Below are 21,941 nucleotides of genomic sequence, written 5' to 3'. Positions count from 1 at the left end.
CCTGTGGAGACGTCACACAGGAGCATAACGCTAGTTTCGTCAAACGGGACCTCCTCCAACCGCAGTCCCGTAACTGCCGTCCTCAACTCCTGGACGCCCGGGTCTGTAACTTGATCCTCTGCCATCTTGTTATAGTCCAATCCTAACTGGACAGCCCCGGTGACAGCCCTGGAGAGACAGTCTGCGACCAGGTTTTCCTTGCTCGCTACATGCTGTAGATCCGTGGTAAACTCTATGATGGAGAGCTGGCGCTGCTGGCGTGCAGACCATGGTTCGGCGCTCTTACTCATGGCAAACGTCAGTGATTTGTGATCCACAAACGCAGTGAACGGCTGAGCCTCCAGCAGGAACCGGAAATGCCGAATGGCCAGAAAGAGGCCGAGGAGCTCCCGATCGAAAGTGCAGTATTTCCGCTCATTAGGCCGCAATTGTCGACTGAAGAAAGCAAGCGGTTGCCACACCCCTTTCACCCACTGCTCGTGGTAGTCCGAAGCGTCCGTGGTGATGGCAATCGGAGCCTTAGGTGATGGGTGTGCCAGCATTGTTGCGTTTGCCAGAGCCGTTTTCGCATCAACAAACGCAAGTTCCCTCTCTTCAGTCCAGTCCACAGCCTGCTTGATGGCCTTGCCTTTCAGGGCTTCGTACAGGGGCTGCATCACTTGCGCTGCTCGGGGAATAAAGCGATGGTAAAAGTTCACCATGCCTAAAAACTCCTGCAGGGCCCTCACCGTGAGTGGGCGTTAAGTTAGTCACTGCCTCCACCTTTGCCGGAAGGGGAACCGCCCCGTCCTTTGTGATGCGGTGACCCAGAAAGTCAATGGTGGTCAACCCAAACTGGCACTTAGCCGGGTTGATGATCAACCCGTGCTGGCTGAGTCGCTCAAATAGAGTCCGGAGGTGAGACCTATGCTCCGCACTTGACGAACTGGCCACCAGGATGTCATCCAGGTAGACAAACAGGAAAGGCAGGTCCCTCAGCACCGTGTCCATTAGACGCTGGAACGTCTGCGCTGCATTTTTTAGGCCAAACGGCATCCTCAAGAACTCAAACAGGCCGAACGGAGTGATCAGCGCAGTCTTGGGAATGTCCAGCGGGTGAACGGGCACTTGATGGTAACCTCGTACCAGGTCCACTTTCGAAAACACCACGCTATCCGACAAGTGGGTAGAAAAGTCTTGAATATGTGGAACCGGATAGTGGTCCGGGATTGTTGCCTCGTTGAGCCGGCGATAATCTCCACACGGGCGCCACCCGCCCCCAGGCTTCGGGGCCATGTGCAGGGGTGAAACCCACAGGCTGTTGGAGCGGCGAATGATGCCCAGGCGCTCCATGTTTTCAAACTGTCTTGGCGATGGTGAGCTTTGCCGGATCTAGGCGCCGGGCCCGGGCATGTACCGGTGGGCCGGTGGTAGAGATGTGATGCTCCACCCCATGCTTGACCGTCGAGGAGAATGTGGGCTGCGAGAGGTCTGGGAACTCGGCCAGCAGACGCAGAAACTCATCAGCCGCTGCAAGCATGCTAGTCAACCTGGTAGAGCCCGCTCCACTTAATGTACATGGGTAAGAACAAAAAGTCACAGCATTTATCAGGCGGCGGCCCTTGACGTCCACCAATAGTCCATAAGCGCATAGGAAATCCGTGCCAAGCAGGGGAATGGCAATTTTGGCAGTAACAGAGTCCCAGCTGAAACGCTGCCCCATAAAACACAGCTCCAGGCACCGTGTCCCAAAAGTGCATATGGGGGTACCGTTCGCGGCTTCCAGAGGGGGGCCCTGCCCGTTTGTCAGCATGTCCACCCGCGATGCAGGCACAACGCTCCTCTGCGCCCCCGTGTCGCAGAGACAGCGCCGCCCGGAAACGTCGTCCCGGATAAACAGCAGCCTGTCTTCCCACCCGACGCTCACGGCAGTCACTGAGCGCCGGCCCTGGCATGTCCCGTCCTGCCGAAACTGCATGGTGGACGGCACCTTGTAGCCCGCGGCCCAAACCTTGCGTGGTAATAGCACAGACCGGTAGATCCCTGCCGTTGGCTCGCTGCTGCTGCTGCGGCGACGATCGTTGTCTCCCCCGGCCGGCCTCAACGCGGCCGTGTAGCTTTGTTGGCCAGCCAGAAAGAACTTATCGGCCTCCTCGGCCAACTCCCGACAATCGGTAATCCTGGTGTTGGCCAAAGCGGCCCGCACCTGCAGCGGGAGCTGCTGCAGAAAAAGTTCAGTAAACAGAAACTCCGGCTCGTGTTTACCTAGCAGAGCTAACATTTTGTCCATTAGCTCCGGCGGCTTGCTGTCGCCGAGGCCATTCAGAGCAAGCAAACGGCAAGCCCGCTCAGAGTCCGAAAGCCCGAAAAATGTTCAACAGCCGGTCTTTCAAGATATCGTACTTGTCCCTCTCTGGAGGATTTTCAAGAATGCTCACCAGTCTGCCTGCTGTCGAACTGCCGAGAGCCGCCATGACATAATAATATCTTGTCGCGTCCGCTGTAATGTCTCTGAGGGCGAACTGTGCCTCAGTTTGAGCGAACCACACCGCCGCTTGCGTCTTCCAAAACTCCGGCAGTTTCAGCGAAACTGCATGCGTCGACATCCTTTCTTCTGGAAACGTCCAGGAGTGTCAGGGTCACCAATGTAGGAGCATGGAAAGAAACAAGGAGGCGAGTATTCCCTTTGGCTGCACCTTGTGGCCGTTTATTTCCATCCATACAAACATGTCTTCACATTCACTTCCTGCCACCCTTTAACCCCCCCTGTCACCAGGGTTACGCCCCTTTCCTTAAAGGGGCCCCGTGAATTCGGTCGTCCCCTACAAAATTATAAAATAGCTATAACTTTGTGATTCTGTTTAGGCCAGCAGAGAAGGCTTTGCAGGCCCTGACGGCACACCACTGCATTACACTGGAGGTCTATCAGCCCTACAGGTGCTCTTTCCACGTCAACTGCAAACGGATTGCTGAGCAGTTCAAATTTAAATTTCTGAGTTGCAAAGTCGGCAAATCGCCGAGTGAAGTCCGTGCCAAGTGCACCCAGTTTATCAGCAAAATGCGCAGTCGGGAACACAGCGGTGGAGACTTTTACTGCATTACACATGTCTGTGATCATACGTCCCCGTCCCTGAAGCTGGAGGTTCAGCGCAGTGAGATGCTTCGATATGTTGCACAAAATGCCAGCTAACATCGCCACTTTTAGTCCTGGAGCTCTGTGGTGTGGCGGGCCAGTTATGATAAACATATGATATTTTCTGGAGGGCCGTCGTACCGAGGGCCGGATAAATGCTGACAATTTAATGACAAGTCTCTAAATGTGTTGATCCTTACTTGGCTTTTCATCTGGGTTATTTTGCCCAGGGCCCAGTTCAGAGTCTGCATTTTTCCTTTTCAAATATTTCGCCATCGCTGTTCGTCTTGTCACAGCAACCTCTCCCACGAGTCATTTCATTCTACTGTCCTAAATTAACAAGGTCATTATTGCGCTACCTGCTGCCACCCACTGGCATGGAAGAGTATTTATTACTTAGCCAGCCACTATATTGCAGCTCAGATGCTCAACAATGGCAAAGTATTTGCAACAACTAAATAATATTTTTTGGGACTCATTAAGTGAAATTGGACATTTTCCAACGGCACACCTGATGATCTCTCACGTCGCACTGGTGTGCCACGGCACAGCGGTTGAAAGTCACTTATATCATCATCCATCCTCCCTATGGCATTTGCCACTTGATTGACGTACAGGGCAGCCAGTCTGAGATCACGTCTTTTCTAACCACACATGCACTGTCAACCGCACAAGCTACTGCAAAATATAAACAATGTTCTTTATATAAAACCATAATCTCCTTCTCCTTCTTTAAATGTCGTTTTCAAAGCCACACAGGAGCCGGTTTCAGGAGATTTGCCATATTTTCAAGCTGGACATCTGTAAATAAAACAAGTATTTAAACTGTGTACAGCCCCACTCGCTGTCCGTAATGCTACGGACAGTAAGACAAATACGGAAAATACACGTGTATTTTATATGTGAAATGTCCTAAATACTCTATTTTATAATGTTGGGCTACAGGGACAGTCCACAAAGAAAGTGTCTCCAATATTAACTAACACACGCGTCTATGTTTACTTTCGTAACATGCTAACACTACAATTGCTAGCAGCCTCGCCACCATGATGAGCATAACATGATATTAGTGGTATGGTAATGATATTTCAGTTTGCAATATTGGAATAAAGTAGTTCAAGTACTTACAGAGTATGTCGTTGGCGTGAAGCTCGTTCACTTCGCTCATCAACTCAGTAAGAGCTAACTAGCTCAAACCGTGCCGTCTTTCCAGCCGTATCGTCTCTAACTTAGAAAAATGCACAGACTCCGTGCGCATGCGTGTTCCAGCAGTAAACACAGAGTTGTATTTTACGTGAACATACAGACAGAATGTGCTCTGCTCTCATTATGATGTCCTGGGAGCTTCTGGTTGACAGCACAGTCGTTTACGGCGTTTTATATGAAACATTAAATGCGTTGAAATCACGTCTTCGTGTAGACCACATATCAACGGCCAACGTAATATGATTTTGGAGAAATATGTTTAAAGTAACCAAAATCGCGTCTCTTTCAACCTACAACTGAACAAACCATCAATATTTTAAAACAAATTGGTGTTTTGTGACACGTTGATATTGTAACCGTAATTTAGCCGGTTGAAAATACGATGAAAATACGTCTAAGACATTCAGACCCCATTTCAACGCGTTTTCAACCAGAAATCAACGTTGAAATCCGGGATAGTGCTCACTGGGAAGTGTCTGTCAGAGTTTGACAAACGCTTTCAAGACTTTGCTTTACTCGAGCCAGTTGCTACATTTATGTGCTACCCATTTCAGGAAGATATTGAGGTTGATTCACTCACATCAAAAATTGCAACGCTGTTTCACCTGAACTCGTCTGGAGTGGAGGATGAGATTCTGACACTACAGGCTGGACTTCAGCTGAATGTCAATTCAGCTGAAGTCCGGGGCTCATGGACAGTTTTGGAACTTACTCACAGAGGAAAAGTACCCAAACATGAGGAAATGTGCTACCTTCCTGACTTCATTATTCGGCTCTACATATTTATGTGAGTCAGCCTTTTCCCACATGAAGAACATGAAAGAACACACAGTATATATGATTTTTCGGCAGGAGATATACTCAAATATGGACAGTCAACATATTCAAGAACTGACTATATCAAGATATATATATATATATCACAACATAATTTTAAAAGGGGTGTTGTGAGGAATTTAAGTTTTAAAGCGCTCCTAGCGATGGATATTATGTGTTACAATATGTTTACTTGTAGAAGGTTTAAACTAAAGGGAGAGTTACTGAATTTGTTGTGCACTGTGAGAGAACCAGAGAATTTATGACACTGCCATTAAGTCAGAGAGAGGGGGATGTTGCTGAAGAGTTTCTGAGCACAGCCTTCAAGAAGGGGGGGGGGGGTGAATTGGTCAAGGAAGTGGCTGACTGAAGTCCGAAGGGTTCAGCCAATCACTGAGCTGATCGATGGGCTAAGGAATGTGTAATATGAGACATTTCAGAGACTTTGGAGACAAAGAAACTGTGAATCCCCGGAGATAATCAGACCTCATCTGGACCATGAGGCGGACACACCAGTCTGTCGTGTGGTGCGGATGGGGCCTCTATTTCATGAAATATTACTATTGATAGTGTAATTCAGTTTGTAACTGCATTTGCTTTTGTTAGTATATTAAATTCCTTTTGATTTAAACTTCAACTGCCTCTTCTCTTCTGCATGCTTCTTCTCCTCTGAACTAGGAGGGGGGCTTTTTCCTTTACCTTTTGTTTGAGAAATTTTGAACATAACAGTGTCACGATTCTCCAAATCCATGATTCGATTTGACTTTAGATTTTAATATTTTTCTTTCAAGTCGTGATTTGCAAACCTCAACAGATCATTAATTTTGTGCCTTGACAACAGTCATTTAAATTTTCTAATTCTTAAGCTATATGATATTAAGTGTGATATGACTGCCTTATTTTTTAATAATAATGCCTAATATATTTAAACTGTAATAACAACAACTTATTTCACCAGACAAGTGTGAACAAACTGTTAAACAACAAGAAGAAGAGCCACTAGATGGCAGAAGGTTACTTAATTTAACTGCTTGTTTTCAGAATTGATGAGGTGCACCTGAATGCACCATGAAGTTCCACTCGGCACTGGGGATCACACACCTTACCACAAAATGTGATGTAGAAGCGCTATCAATAAGTGGAAATAGAGCGACCAAATTCAAAAGTGTAGATGGTGTGACTGCAGTTGCCAAAAAGTTTCTAAATCTTGTGCAGCCAACAAACTGCAGTTTTTCTGCCAACGATGTATTTGTTATTCACATAACGCGCGGGGAAAGGCAAAATGTTGCCACTCGGGTGACTTCAGGGAAGCAGGAGGATTGTTGCTGTTTCTCCGCCATTATGGTGTTTAAAAAGGGCAGCTGTAGGTTACGGACAGGTAAGCTCCACTGTGTCATCTTCGGAAGAGCCTAAGTAGGCCTGGGTGGAGAAAACAAAACATACCGGGAGAAATTAGAATCACCGATCCTGCTAATTATTTATTTGGTATTAAAATGACACCCCTAATATCATTACATTATCATTACATTTGTTCTGTTCATAGAGAAGATGCTCTTAAGCTCAAATTCATCTTGAACATTGACATTTCTGTTCAGGGGCGGAATGACCATCAGGAAGTTAGGAAAGACTCCCAAATGGCCGATCCATTCAGAGAGGAACACTGCCTGTCAGACTGGGCCAACCTAATACTGTCAATATTGAGGGGGGATATGAGCGTGTTTCAGATCACTCACGCTTGTTTGGCCGGTCTTATTATGATTCAGTGCAGTAGTGACTTGCTAACTCAGGAGGCAGGTGTCATTAAGACATCCTTCAGAATCATCACATTCTCTCCATACCACAAAAAACTGTGCTAGTGTTCAACACAAGGCAGGCAAAATGCGTCCTTGTTTCTGTTAATGGGCTGGGTAATAAATCAGTGGTAAAAGTGAAGCAGTTTGACAAAATTATCTCGGCTCAAGGATCCTTTTACTAGCATTTTCCCTTATATCTAACATTTTACTCTGTCTCACAAAGCAAACTGCACCTGCCGATGAAGATGTCCAGTGTGGTTTAGAGCTCCAGAAAAAGCTAGTATTTAACACAGATTTAAGATTATTTTGTTTTTTACTATATATTATGTTGATCTGAGATAAAATGGCATTGATACATTTGAAATATTTATTTCGGTAATTTCTATAAGAATGTTTTTATTCATAAGATGACTGTCAGTTGTTGATGCGCTTTAAAATGGTCTAGTTTTTTTTGTAATCTGGAAAGCATCTGAAAGAGTTGTTGACACATATGGTGTCAGAATCTGCTTTATTGGCCGAGTATGTGCACATACAAGGAATTTTTTGTACTTCCTAGAAAAATTTCTATGTCCGCTACTGTTGCTATTATAAGTAGTCATAATTTTTCCATCATTATACATCTCAGCTACTTTAAATCAAGATTGAAGACTTTTGTTTGCTGCTGCCTTTAATTGAACCAGATTCAAGGATATTAATCAATTTCCTGCATTTCACTACTGTATTTTATTTCTTACACTACTTTTTAATGTTTCAATGAATGTTCTTAATTTCCTTTTCTTTTAGCTTATGTTTTGATGCTTTTAATGGTTTTATGTGAAGCACTTTGAATTACCTTGTTGAAATGTGCTATACAAAATAAACTTGCCTTGCTTTGAAACAGGCCAGGAGACAAATAATTAGTTATATATTATTTATAATTACAAATGGTTTTGAAATAACTTCAGTATTCAGCGTTTACGTTAAAAGTTACATCTTAAATGAATGATTCAAAAATATTTGAAAAACAATGTTCACTTGTGCAGATTTAAACGTTTCGAGCCAGGTAATGTTAACGGGGATGTAGATTTATTCTGAAAGACTTGGGCCGGAAGTCGCCCCGTCGCTACTGCTCAAAAAACACGGAAGTGGTTTAAACTTCTAAGTTCTAACTGTACAGCGCTGTCCAGTCGACAGTTTAAATATGTCTAAAGTTGAAATGTTGAGAGTAGTGGTGACTGAGCGTCTCACCGCGGCTGCCGAGGAGATATTTGGACTTTTTGAAAGAACCTTAGCGGAGTACGAAGAGGAACTTTGTCGTTCGAAGCGAGATAACGAGTGTCAACGCAAACTACTGGACGCTGTTTTGAAGCCTGAAGTTCGGTTACACAGAGTAGGTTAGTAGCATATAAACGTCATTTAGCTACACGTTATTTCAGTCCTGCCACTCATTTTATGCTCAGAACGGGCCGAATGCCCTGTGGCGTAGCTGCTTTTATCTTAAGAGAAGATAAAAGCAGCAGAAGAAACAAAGTCAGTAGGAGCTGGCTCAAATCGTGGCAACGGTCGGAAGCTAGTCGAGGCACTTCCTGTTGCAAACTTACCTGCTGTCCTTGAAGGTATGACTGTTGGTAGTTGTAATTGGTTTAGTAAAAAAAAAATGCTGAATTGTAATAGTATGGCTACTCGTTTTTATTAAACTAAGCTAATATAGGCTAACATCAGTTGGCACTTGTTGCCATGGCAACGATAAACACTTTCATGCAGCGGACTGAATGAATGCAAATTGTAAATATGGATGAGATGCATTGCACTGTTTAGAATGATGACAACCCATATAATCTATTGACTTGGATATACGTATATAGTATGTGCCAATGTTTGTGGCAGCTGCCACAACTTCTCGCGGCATTTTTTTACTAAACCAATTACAACTACCAACAGCCATACCTTCAAGGCCCTTAATGCATTGTCACATATTGTCAAATAATCTCAACCAATGACTTCACACTCAACACACTGCACTTCCTCGTGACCTTTCCTTGTGGTATGGAAAACACTAGGGACAGACTTTACCGGTGTTAATCCCCAACTAGTTTTCAAATGTATCGTTGTGGTCTTTTAAACAGTGACCGTAAGAAAATACTGTCAAGATGGACTAAATATTTGCTAACACTGAGCCACCGGAAGAAAGAAAACAAGCAATGTTCTAGCCGATACTGAAGACATGGACTTAATAATAGTCATGATGTTTGGCTTTACAGTGACATAGTGGAGGAGGGAGTCTCCTTCCACGGGTTCTACTGGTTTGAATAAGAACACTTTCCTCAAAGAGACCAGGGCTCACATTTATAACTGTTGCGGTCTGAAAGAGGCGCCACTTCCCACGCAAACGTTGTGATCTATAAAAACAAACTTGACGTGTGCTCACCTGTACAGCAAGGCCGAGATCCTCCTCGTGGCACTGGCACCGCAGTGGCTAGTCTGTGGCAAGCGTCAGTCAGGTGTTACAACAGCGGCAAGCGAGCGGCACCCGTCAAGAGGCTGCCGAGCTGAATGGGCGGAGCCACATTTTCTGAGAACACCCATTGTTATATTATACGATACGTCAGCTGCCGTAAATCTGTTTTATTATCATAGCATGGATTTTAGTTGAGTCACCTGAGCCACCCGTTCTCTGTATACATCCTTAGAGTAACCACGTTGTGCTTTTTTGTTTCTCATTCCTTTTATTTAAGTATGATTTTGCTGGTTTTGAAACAAAAGGGAACATAATACACTCTTTCCAAATTATTACTTTTATAGTCACTTTCATAGTCATTTACAACAATCGGCTAAAATAATGAAAATAAATCATCCGTTTTATTATCATTTATAAGTGTATATAAAAAGGTTTTAAAAATAAAACTCATAAAAAGTCCAATCCAAAAATACATGTCTGAAAATATCTTCACTCTTCCTCTGCTTATATGTAGTAGGTGCCCCCCTGGTCCGTGTACGTTTTGATAGTCTGTTTTATGGTTTATTCGTTTTTTCTTTTGAAGAGCGACGCAAAGCAAGACAGGTAGTCCGGAAGTAAGAAAATGTCAGTATCATTTTAGTCTATGATGCAACCAGTGGTGGGCCGTCAGGGCCAGCAAGGCCTTCTCTGCTGGCCTAAACAGAATCACAAAGTTATAGCTATTTTATAATTTAATAATTTTTCTTAAATACACTACATGTATCATAATTTATAAAAATCTGATTTCACCTCTGTGTCTCTAGGTAAGAAGAGAGGCCCCAGGCCTTCAGACTCACAAGTGAATCCCTTTGCAGTTTAAGTGAATGGGGACAATATTGTTGATTGTCATGGTGTTCAACCAATCAGATCTTTAGTTTGACATGTTGGGCATATTCTTTGACGTGCCAGAGCCTTCTAGCTGGCCTACAACTACGTCAGCATTAACGTGCAGCTGGCTCAGCATTAACGTGCGCTGTGATTGGTCAGTGGGCTAGCGTGACTGTTTTGAAGCTGAAGCAGCTTGCAGAAGTTAGTATTAGTAGTAACAGTTCAAGTTGAAAGATATGTAAGAAGTTATGACATTGACATGACATTTTTAGCGTTTTGCTTGGTGTAGATTCTTTTTTTTTTTTTTACCTAGCTTTGTTTTTTAAAGGATTTGTACTAACGGTATTTCAGCATCGGAGAAGCGTTGTACATTTTATGGCTGGGAATGCGTTTTATTTGCAACTGAGCATCTTGGTGTTTGGAGCTATGCTACGCTAACCAAGGCAGCACAAAGACACCATAGCACGACAGGACACTCACAAACTACGGTCAGGGTTCGCACGGTCATGGAAAACCTGGAAAAGTCATGGAATTTTAAAATGGTTATTTCCAGGCCTGGAAAAGTCATGGAAAAAAATAAAATCCCAAAAGTTTTGGAAAAGTCATGGAAATTTGTTATATTCATATTTTCATGTCGTTCATTTACGCTGAGTTGCCAGCCAGCGTTTCTCAGATTGGAGTGAGACGAGGAGAAAATGTGATGTGATCTTCGCAATAGAACATCTTTGATGTGTCGAGTCTTGGCCAATCAGCGTTCAGATGTCTACAGTGTCTTCATTTCCCTCCGTTAAAGTTTGAGTTACGTTATGTACCGTTACCGTTCAGACTTGCTGGGTTAAGTTAACGTCCACAGCATGCGGAACTTTGTCGACTGTTAACGTTCGTCATTATCGCGATTTAGAAGGAAAAAACGTAGCGTGATGAAACATGCAGCCCCCCGTGTTCCGGTTCAGTTCACGCGGTCACTCATTAACGTTAAACCGGAACACCGGCACATCTGGTTGCAGGTTGTTTTGTTTAACTCAAAGTAGAATGAGGATGATTTCTTGGTAAAAATAACTTTCATGACCACGAAACATGAGGCCCAGATACTGATGAGATGATGAGGTCAAAGAGCTTCAGAAAGAGGAGGCTGTTTGTGTAGAGCAGCTTGACGCAGGGCTGAGCTGTGAGTGGAGCTGGGGCTGGATAAAGGTGGAGGTCTAAACAGACGTGAGTACAGCTTTTTGCTGTCACAGTGTTTTAAATACATTGATAAGACAGGGTATGCTAAATGCAGCCTCTGCTCCAAGGAGATCAACTACAGCAACAAGGGCTCACATGTCCTCTCATCACACTGCCAGACACTGTTCACTGTAATGACCACAGCCAGTGTACCAACAGTCCCAACAGTCCCATGTTGGTCTCAAGAACCCTGAAGTAATGAGAGGGTTAAGGTGCCTGTACCTTCATTTCAGCGGGTTGCTAATGCAGAGGTGTGTATAGATCACAGCTATTATTTTACTCCTGATAAGTTACCTTAGCCAGAGTAGATTATCATTTTCATTCAAATAATTGAACTGAATTGATTGCATATTAATTACAAATAGAAGATAGGCCACAATTCTAACGGCTGTACAGTAACAGTGGAAGTTAATATTAAGCCATACAGTAACAGGGTTCAATGAAACATTTGCACTACAAAAGGGAAAGCAATATGTGCACTAGCTGGATGCTGCTACCTACTAAAGCTCTTATTGATGTGTCAGTGTCAACCAGAGTATATTTATAAATGTTTATTCTTTTAATCAAACTATTGTCTCTCATTCGTTTGTGTCATTTAAGGTATACTATATGCTTTGGAATTCTCATTGTTAGTTTAAATACTACATTTTCTCACTTTTTCATGTATACACTGAGATTTCACAAAATGTTTGGTCATGGAAATTTGGTTAAAAGTCATGGAAATCAATTGGTCAAAATGTGTATAAACCCTGTACGGTGCTTTTGAAAACTTTTGGAGTGATCCGAGTGGATCAACGAACACGTTCGCAGGAGGACCTCTGACTGGAACGGAACTGAACCGATGTTCTGTACAACCGCGGTATTAAACTCTTCATTAACAAAGAAAGGAGGATATACTTTGTCTTTAAGTGAACAGCATCTGTGGTAAGTGAAGTGGTTTTGTGTTTTTACATCTGCAGTAGCGGATGTACTGTGTTAATTTGTCTATCGGGTCGATTTTATTGTACGATTGATGTTGTTCCCTCTGATGTGAATAATATTTGAATGGCTCGTGTTCGTTTGTGTGTGGTGGAATACTGTTTTAGCGCTGCAGTGTTGCTGGATTGATGTGTCATGCTTTGTTGTCATATAAATATATGTGACTGGTTCTTGTGCGTTTGTTCTTGTCATTGTTAATTACATTGATTCTGACTTGTCCGTTAATGACGGTCAAGTCATTAACGGATTTCAGACATTTGATTCTCTATCTGGTCGGAGTGTCATACAACCCAGTGAGCACTAACCCGGATTTCAATGTTGATTTCTGGTTGGAAAAAGCGTTGATATGGGGTCTGAACGTCTTAGACGTATTTTAACCGGCTTTTGAACCGGCTAAATTACGGTTACAATATCAACGTGTCACAAAACACCAATTTGTTTTAAAATATTGATGGTTTGTTAAGTTGTAGGTTGAAAGAGACGCGATTTTGGTTACTGGAAAGACGGCACGGTTTGAGCTAGTTAGCTCTTACTGAGTTGATGAGCGAAGTGAACGAGCTGACGGAATAAACGAGGCTTCACGCTAACGACATACTCTATAAGTACTTGAACTACTTTATTCCAATATTGCAAACCGAAATATCATTACCATACCACTAATATCATGTTATGCTCACCATGCGGGCGAGGCTGCTAGCTTGTAGTGTTAGCATGTAGCGTTAGCATTTTACGAACAGTAGCTAAACATAGACATGTGTGTTAGTTAATGTTGGAGACACTTTCTTTGTGGACTGTCCCTGTAGCACAACGTTATAAAATAGAGTATTTAGAACATTTCACATGTAAAATACACGGCGGACAGCGAGTGGGGCTGTACACAGTTTAAATGAGGACGTGACTAACGTACTGTACTAATACGATCATGGTCAAAACATTGTTTGGGTTATGGCAATATACAAACAATATAAACAATATACTGTGTAATATCCAGGTCAGCGTCGTTCCGTTGAAGACACGTTTAAAATACGTCTATGGTCTCCAGTGAAGAGACCTTCATAACTGGTCTAAAAGTCAATATGTTTTCCTAATACTTGTTTTATTTACAGATGTCCAGCTTGAAAATATGGCACATCTCCTGAAACCGGCTCCTGTGTGGCTTTGAAAACGACATTTAAAGAAGGAATGGTTTTATATAAAGAACATTGTTTATATTCATATTGTGCTTTAATAAATACAAATGAACTGTTGCCTGTGTCACTTGGTCTTTTGTCCTGTAAGTGGAAACTGTTGATGTGTTACTAACATTAAGTATTTAGTTGCTACATATTGATCTGACAGCATTTTGACGGTTAAAACACAGTGACGTTGAAATCACGTTGAAAAGTGAAAGTTTTTTACCCGACTATTTGAAGACGTTGATTCAAAGTTCAGGTTTAGACCAGATATCAACGTGATGTTCAATACTGGCTTTCAACTGATAAATGTGGATGTGGTTTCTTAGTAAGCCTCTACATCATGATATATTATTATTAGCACAATGTAGAGGACGAAAAATTATAATATTGCAAATCACGTTTAAATCTGGTCTAAGCGTGAACGTTGAATCAACGTCTACAAATAGTCGGCGAAAAAACTTTCACTTTTGAACCAATTCTGAACGTCTTTTCAAGGTTGGGCGTAGACGTCTTTTAAACGTCTATTCAACAGAAAAATGCTCACTGGGAACTGTGTTACGTCATGTGGATTGCCAGTTTGAGCAAACTCCACCGAAAACATTATACTGTATTTCCCACAATTTTAAGCTTCTGCATTTTCCAAATGCACTAGTATTATTCAAACGTATTGTTCGGTTCGTAAGCCTCGTACCGAACGGTTTAATACGAATATGTTTATTATTACACCCCTAGAAACAAATAATAACCGTAGCTGGGGCGTAATAATAAGATTATTAGGAGATGGAACTGTAGTCGGACAGGACTGAAGGCCCAGGTATAATATGTACGGCCCAGCACAGGATGCAACCACATACCAGGGTAACATTAGAAGAAAAATAAATAAACGTAGGCCGATGGGAGTATGTTAGCAACAATATTTGACTACATGTGATTTAATATTCATTTATCCATGTACACAGCAAGAATCAAGTTTTCGATTAATCTGTGGATTGTTTGATTCAATATAGTTCGTAATATAGTTTAATCAGTCATTTTTGTGTGTACAGAAAATCCTATCGTAACAACAATGGGTGTCTCAGGAAATGTGGCTTCGCCCGTTCAGCTTGGCAGCTTCGTGACGGGTGCCGAACGAGTGCCGCTCGCTTGCCGCTGTTGTGACACCTGACTGACGCTTGGCATAAACTTGCCACACGCTTGCCACTGTCAGTAGTCTCACTAGCTGTCTCTCCACCTGTATGGAAACTCTGACCTATGTGAAGCCAGACCGTAGAAATTAAATAAAATTTAATTTAATTTCACTTCATATGACACGTTACTTTGCACTTGTATATTCTCTTTGTCATTAACAGTCAAGCCACCAGTGTTATTTGTGCTTGAAATTTGATTTGAGGTTTGAGTTGGTTTATATCTTTAGCAACTAATTCTATGCATCAACATTCCTAAGGTGCTTTGCATTGACCGTTTATGGTTGAATGTGGAAGTGTAGAGGGCAGAATGCACATTGTATTCTCACTGTCACTGAACACTCTTTTACTAAAATGCACTTGCCACAACTTCATTTGAAATTAAAATACATACTGTATTTAGGGTTAGGGTTAGGGTTTTAAACATAGATTTCTCACACCACTCTTAACTTACACGTAGATGCCATAGATGTCATATGAAATAAAGTGCATTAAATAAAGTTATCCGGCACAATACCTGGGTCCTTTCCATTTATGCCCCATTCCTCCAGGTTCAGTGGTGATGTTACTGCCTGTACAGCTCTCGTGATGTGGTGTGACATAATCATAATATTCAACTCGGTGTTCTAATCGTCTAACATCGTCTACAAAAATGTATCGATAGTAGTCAAGGACATATCGATGCACTATTGATAAAAAATATATCTTGAAAGTAAGCTATATCGATATTTTTGCACAGCCTTAATGCAGTGAAGAACTTTACTGGCCTCCCGGATCACACACTTTGTGAAGCAGCTTCCTCCTTTATGTCAGCCACAATAACAAGAGCCATATTTTGGAATTCCACAATTATTGTGTACAAATCAATACATTTAAGAATACATCAAGAATCTGAATCTCAGGCCTAATAATAATATCTGATTCTCTTTCACTTGGTTTTGTATTTTGTTGTCAATAAGAAAGCAAGATAAAACAATGTCATTTCTCACATTATTTTACTAGCCTTTTCTCTCTGTCTCTCTTAAGGTTAGATAATGACTGGTCATGGTAAATTATGAATATACTGTAAATGCAAATTTCCAGTCTGAGATGACGTCTCCATACTGGATGTCAGGCTGGTGGTACTGTGATGCCCAGTAGTGTCCCCTCTTCTCACACACACACTTCGCTTCTGTAATGCTGTGTTTAAACTCCACAGTGGAAACTGTGTTGAACGTATAATCAAATTTTTCCTAACTTGTCTGCATTCATTTGTTTTGTTATTTCAGTGTTATCTGCAGATGTTCAGCAGGACCCAGAGCCCCCACATATTAAAGAGCAACAGGAGCAATGCTGGAGCAGTCAGGAGGAAGAGCAGCTTCAAGGACCATTTCCTGTAAAGAGTGAAGATGACGAAGCTCAGTCCTCACAGCTTCATCAAATGCAAGAAGAGAACAGTGAGGCAGAGCCTCCAGCTAGCAGCTCAGCTCAACAGGGGGATATGGAGAGTGATAGAGAGGACCATGGAGGATCAGAACCAACCAGGAGCTTAGATCCAGATAGTTATTCACAACCAGCTAATGATGAGACTCTAGAGTCTTCTGAACAAGTGGACACTGTGAAATCAAAGCGGACCCAGACGGGTGTTTCTGTCAGTCAACCAGCTAGGGACGACAGGACTTCAGACTCTTGTGAGCCTGAGACTGAAGACAGTGATGGGCACTGGGAGGAGACAAAGAAACTTCAGTCAAATTTAAAAACACTGACAAACAATGGCGTTGCTGAAGGTGAAGACCATAACACCAGCAAGAAGTCTCTGAGCTGCTCCAAGTGTGGTAAAACATTTAAACCCAACGGAAAAAGTGCCCCGGGAATGGAACCATCAGCTTGCTCAGTTTGTGTTCAAAGATCCACACAAAGTTCACGATTAATCACAAATAAGAGAACTCATTCAGGGGAAAACATCTTCAGATGTTCAGTTTGTAAGAGACAATTTAGCTACAAAGGAGATGCTGTGAGACACATACGAATTCACACCGGAGAGAAACCCTTTAGCTGCTCAGTGTGCAGTAAACGATTCACGCAGAGCACAGGCTTGAGCTCCCACATGAGAACCCACACAGGAGAGAAACCATTCAGCTGCTCGCTCTGTCCTAAACGGTTCATCCGGAGTGGAGTTCTGGACCGACACATGAGAGTTCACACAGGAGAAAAGCCTTACAGCTGCTCAGAGTGCAATGCAAGTTTTAGTCTAAGTCAGTCACTGTTAAAACACATGAGGATCCATACAGGAGAGAAACCATTCAGCTGCTCAGTTTGCGATAAAAATTTCACTCAGAAAGGACATCTGACACAACACATGATGCTCCACACAGGGGAGAAGTCATTCAGTTGCCGTGTCTGTGGTAGAAAATTCACCAGACAGTCTCGTGTGAAAAATCATAAGTGTCTTTCTGAGAGCAGCAGCAGTAAATGAAACTCTGATGAATTTCACACTTTGAATGTCTTACTATCCGCCCAATATGGATTAAGTGGTTAAGGTAGGAACAGCATGAATGTATTTGAAATATGTACGCAATTGGGCTAATTCTTTTGTAAAAGATCTAATTTGAATTAGAACTAGAACTAATGCATCATTTTTTAATTACGATTCTGCAAACCAATGATCGACTAATTATTAGCTGCAATATTCAGCATATTTAAGATAATAGGAATCTTTATTATTTCATCCAATTGCAGATATAATAGATACATTTAAGAAATGTGCCACTTAGCCTCTGATGCAGCTGCTCCAGTATGTGAGCGGTAGCCGAAATTCATGTTGTTGGACGATATATTGTCCCAGAAATAGTTGCAATAAACATTATTGTAATTTTTACTGATAAATTCCTAATATATTAGTTTAACAATGCAAGTACACCATTTTAAAAGAGCAATGAAAGTTTTATTACGAAAGCACTTCAGTTAATGCAAATTGAATGTGACTACAGATGAAAAATAGCCTTTTGGCTAACTGGCACATTTGCACAAATGTTTTTATTAATGTGCACTGTCCCGTTCAAATAAACCAATAAATAAAATTAAAAAAAATATATATATCTTAGATAAATAGGACATTAATAGAATAAAACAACGCAACCAAAACAATAAATATAATGATCTCAGGCTCTGTTAATAAAAATGTGCAATGTCTGCACAATGCCCAAGTCCTCTTGGTAGGGACAACTCTGAAATTTGTTCTGGCATCATGTCGGCAAGTGTTCGTGACATTCTTATGTTAACAAACACGCATGTAAACAACAACACAGAGGTAGGCGAAACCGCTAGATGTCATGTCCATATATTGTACGATAAGTCAATAATGTAAATATTATTGAGATCTATCCAAATATTGTTCAATAAAACAATAATGTAAAAATGATTAGGGTCATGTCCGATAAGTCAGTATCTTAAAAAGGATGAGGTCATGTCCATATATCATACGGACTCCTTCAACTCCTTCACTTCACACATACATTTGTTTATTTTGTTTTCTTTTTGTGTCTGAGCTTGTCTACTATGTGAAAACGATTAAGGTCATGTCCATATATGGAATGATAAGTTGATCACTTAAAAATTAGTGAGATCATACCATATATCATGCAAGCAGATATAGTTGAACGTACAACCGCAGATATGAATCATAACCAGATTATCATTGTGAATAAGATTGCAGCGCAGTGATTATAAAGACAATATTCATACACTATACGTATATTACGCGGACCTACCGATGCACATTCGACCTACGTTGGACCCGTTTATGAGTCAACCATCAATTTTTGTCTCACTCAGTAGAAACTTCAGTCTGCAGTGTAGTTCATATGCCTTTACTGTACACCTTAGAAGTGTACAGTAAAATTATCAAAGAAAGCTTTCTCTCTCCCTGGATGCACAAAGAAGGTCTAAAAATGCAGTGTGGGAGTGTTTCACTTAACCAACACCACGGAATGCAAAGAAGGTATCGGCATGGGAAGAGCAGTGACTTTTTAAATTAAGTTAATGTTGAAAAGTTATCTTTTACAGCATTTAATTAAACATATGCTTTAAAGGCATTTAAACAAAGTTTTGTGATGGAGTTTGTGTTATTCCTGAGTTTTATACAAAGGTTTTCTTTTTACTGCAAACATATTCTTTTCAAATATTGGTATTGGCCTCTTTGATCAGTAATAATAGATATCTGCCCTGGAAGAAATATAATGGTGGACCCACCTGCACAGAGTAAGAAGTTAACCTATGTAGAAGATTTATAATACGAAATACATTTCTCTTCATCAGACAGACAGACAGACAGACAGTAGATGATGGAGAGGTTAGCAGTGCACAGGACCACACTGCATGAACTGTATCGGAAAAGTGTGCTGGTGCGTGTGAGAAAGGAAACCCTTTCGATATAAGTTTCAGGCTGGGAACAGGCCAAAAGTGGATTTTGTGAAAGTAAACATAGTTTCAAAGAATCTGTGTGTAAGCATCAGATTCTAATGAAAACATCATGAAACTGTGAGATCAACTGTCCTGAGCCACTTTCATGAAGAAAATCTGTGAAACTATGTTTACTTTCACAAAATCCACTTTTGGCCTCTTCCAGGCCTTGTAGGAAATTTAGGTTTAGAAGTGTGTTTTAGGATTTGTAATTAGAAGTGTTTTTAGTAGGATTTATAGCACCCTTAGAGGTGATTAGTAAAATGTTAGCAAGTACTAGGGTTATACCAAATATGCTTGTAAAGCTTGTCAAGGTCTTTGCCAAAGTTGCAAATTCTTATCGAATGTATAGTATGTTTACACCATAGAAGTGTTAAGCCACTCAATATGTTTATATTGAATGTATAAAACTGTGAAGAATAGTCGTGAAGAATAATAGGGACAGACAGGGATTTTAGACAGGCATTCCAGGATCATCACACCCGTGCCAAGGGTCCTCCAGCTGGCTGATGCGAGAAGGAGGAGCGAGCTGGATTTAACCAACTGTAGCAAAGACGGACATTTTGAGAACTTTTACGAACTATATAAGGAAATTCAGACAGAGAATTCGGCCTGTTCATCTCATTTCATCCAGGCAGGTAACCAGCTTCATGGCTGTGGTGTGTATGGCCGCTTTTCCGCGTGGATCATATTTCTAGATCGATACTGTAGATATTTCTATAGATTCTGTAAATAGTGTACTTCACTTTGCAATTGTTTTAGCTTCTGTAGTATTAAATACTTTTGATTATAATTTGAGCCGACTGACCTTTTGGCACGGTTCCACAACATGCGGTTCTCCCACAGTTTCGAGAGGTTCTCGAACCTAACAGCCTGAAACGTCTTTTAAGAGCATAAAAGGCTGAGAATGTGCGTGCCTGAAACCAGTAAAGGTGTGTAAGCATCAGATTCTAATGAAAACATCATAAAACAGTGAAATCAACTGTCCTGAGCCACTTTTTTGAAGAAAACCTTTGAAACTGTTTACTTTCACAAAATCCACTTTTTTGAAGGAAATCTATGAAACTATGTTTACTTTCACAAAATCCACTTTTTTGAAGAAAATCTTTGAAACTATGTTTACTTTCACAAAATCAATTTTTGGTCTCCTCTCTGCCTGAAACGTCTTTTAAGAGCATAAAAAGTGAAAATGCATCTCTCGGCAGTAAAGTGCTGAAAGCTGCAGATATTCATGAAAATGACATCAAACTGTGAAATCAACTGTCCTGAGGCACTTCTTTGAAGAAAATATTTGAAACTATGTTTACTTTCACAAAATCCACTATTTTGAAGCAAACATTAGAAATTATGTTTTTCACAAAATCCACTTTTTGAAGGAAATCTTTGAAACTATGTTACTTTCACAAAATCAACTTTTGGCCTCCTCTCTGACTGAAACGTCTTTTAAGAGCATGAAAAGTGATAATCTTTGAAACTATCTTTACTTTCACAAAATCCACTTTTTTGAAGAAAACATTTGAAATTATGTTTTTCACAAAATCCACTTTTTGAAGGAAATCTTTGAAACTGTTTATTTTCACAAAATCCACTTTTTTGAAGAAAATCTTTGAAACTTTACTTTCACAAAATCCACTTTTTTGAAGAAAATCTTTGAAACGATGTTTACTTTCACAAAATCAACTTTTGGCCTCCTCTCCCTCCTCTCTGCCTGAAACGTCTTTTAAGAGCATAGAAAGTGAAAATGCATCTCTAGCCAGTAAAGTGCTGAAAGCTGCAGATATTCATGAAAATGATATCAGACTGTGAAATCAACTGTCCTGAGGCACTTTGTTGAAGAAAATCTTTGAAACTATCTTTACTTTCACAAAATCAACTTTTGGCCTCCTCTCTGCCTGAAACGTCTTTTAAGAGCATAAAAAATGAAAATTCATTTTTAGGCAGTAAAGTGCTGAAAGCTGCAGATATTCATGAAAATGACATCAAACTGTGAAATTAACTGTCCTGAGGCATTTCTTTGAAGAAAATCTTTGAAACTATGTTTACTTTCACAAAATAAACTTTTGGCCTCCTCTCTCTGCCTGAAACGTCTTTTAAGAGCATAAAAAATGAAAATGCATCTCTCGGCAGTAAAGTGCTGAAAGCTGCAGATATTCATAAAAATTATATCAAACTGTGAAATCAACTGTCCTGAGGCACTTCTTTGAAGAAAATCTTTGAAATTATGTTTTTCACAAAATCCACTTTTTGAAGGAAATCTTTGACACTGTTTACTTTCACAAAATCAACTTTTGGCCTCCTCTCTCTGCCTGAAACGTCTTTTAAGACCATAGAAAGTGAAAATGCATCTCTAGCCAGTAAAGTGCTGAAAGCAGCAGATATTCATGAAAATGACATCAAACTGTGAAAGTAACTGTCCTGAGGCACTTCTTTGAAGAAAATCTGTGAAACTATGTTTACTGTCACAAAATCAACTTTTGGCCTCCTCTCTACCTGAAACGTCTTTTAAGAGCATAAAAAATGAAAATGCATCTCTCGGCAGTAAAGTGCTGAAAGCTGCAGATATTCATGAAAATGACATCAAACTGTGAAATCAACTGTCCTGAGGCACTTCTTTGAAGAAAATCTTTGAAACTATGTTTACTGTCACAAAATCAACTTTTGGCCTCCTCTCTGCCTGAAACGTCTTTTAAAGAGCATAAAAAGTGAAAA

General features: G+C 41.0%; 1 protein-coding gene across 2 annotated transcripts; it reads left to right on the top strand.

The window, feature by feature from the left end:
* Nucleotides 1-8,022: 8,022 nt before the first annotated feature.
* On the top strand, nt 8,023-19,186 carry LOC116400251 (oocyte zinc finger protein XlCOF6.1-like). Of its 2 annotated transcripts, none has more exons than XM_031878000.1 (2): nt 8,023-8,300; nt 16,061-19,186. In XM_031878000.1, exons 1-2 carry the CDS (start codon nt 8,108-8,110, stop codon nt 17,245-17,247), a joined length of 1,380 nt encoding a protein of 459 aa, XP_031733860.1. In that variant the 5' UTR covers nt 8,023-8,107; the 3' UTR covers nt 17,248-19,186. The 2 variants fall into 2 exon arrangements, with proteins under 2 accessions (XP_031733860.1, XP_031733861.1); XM_031878001.1 differs by having other exon boundaries at nt 8,210-8,296.
* Nucleotides 19,187-21,941: the final 2,755 nt, after the last annotated feature.

Source organism: Anarrhichthys ocellatus, unplaced genomic scaffold, assembly GCF_004355925.1.
Source record: "Anarrhichthys ocellatus isolate YVR2014 unplaced genomic scaffold, GSC_Weel_1.0 scaffold157, whole genome shotgun sequence".
In the NCBI taxonomy this organism is placed as follows: Eukaryota; Metazoa; Chordata; class Actinopteri; order Perciformes; family Anarhichadidae; genus Anarrhichthys; species Anarrhichthys ocellatus.
The sequence above is the reverse complement of the archived record's forward strand: the minus strand, read 5'-3'. Positions and strand labels throughout refer to the sequence as shown.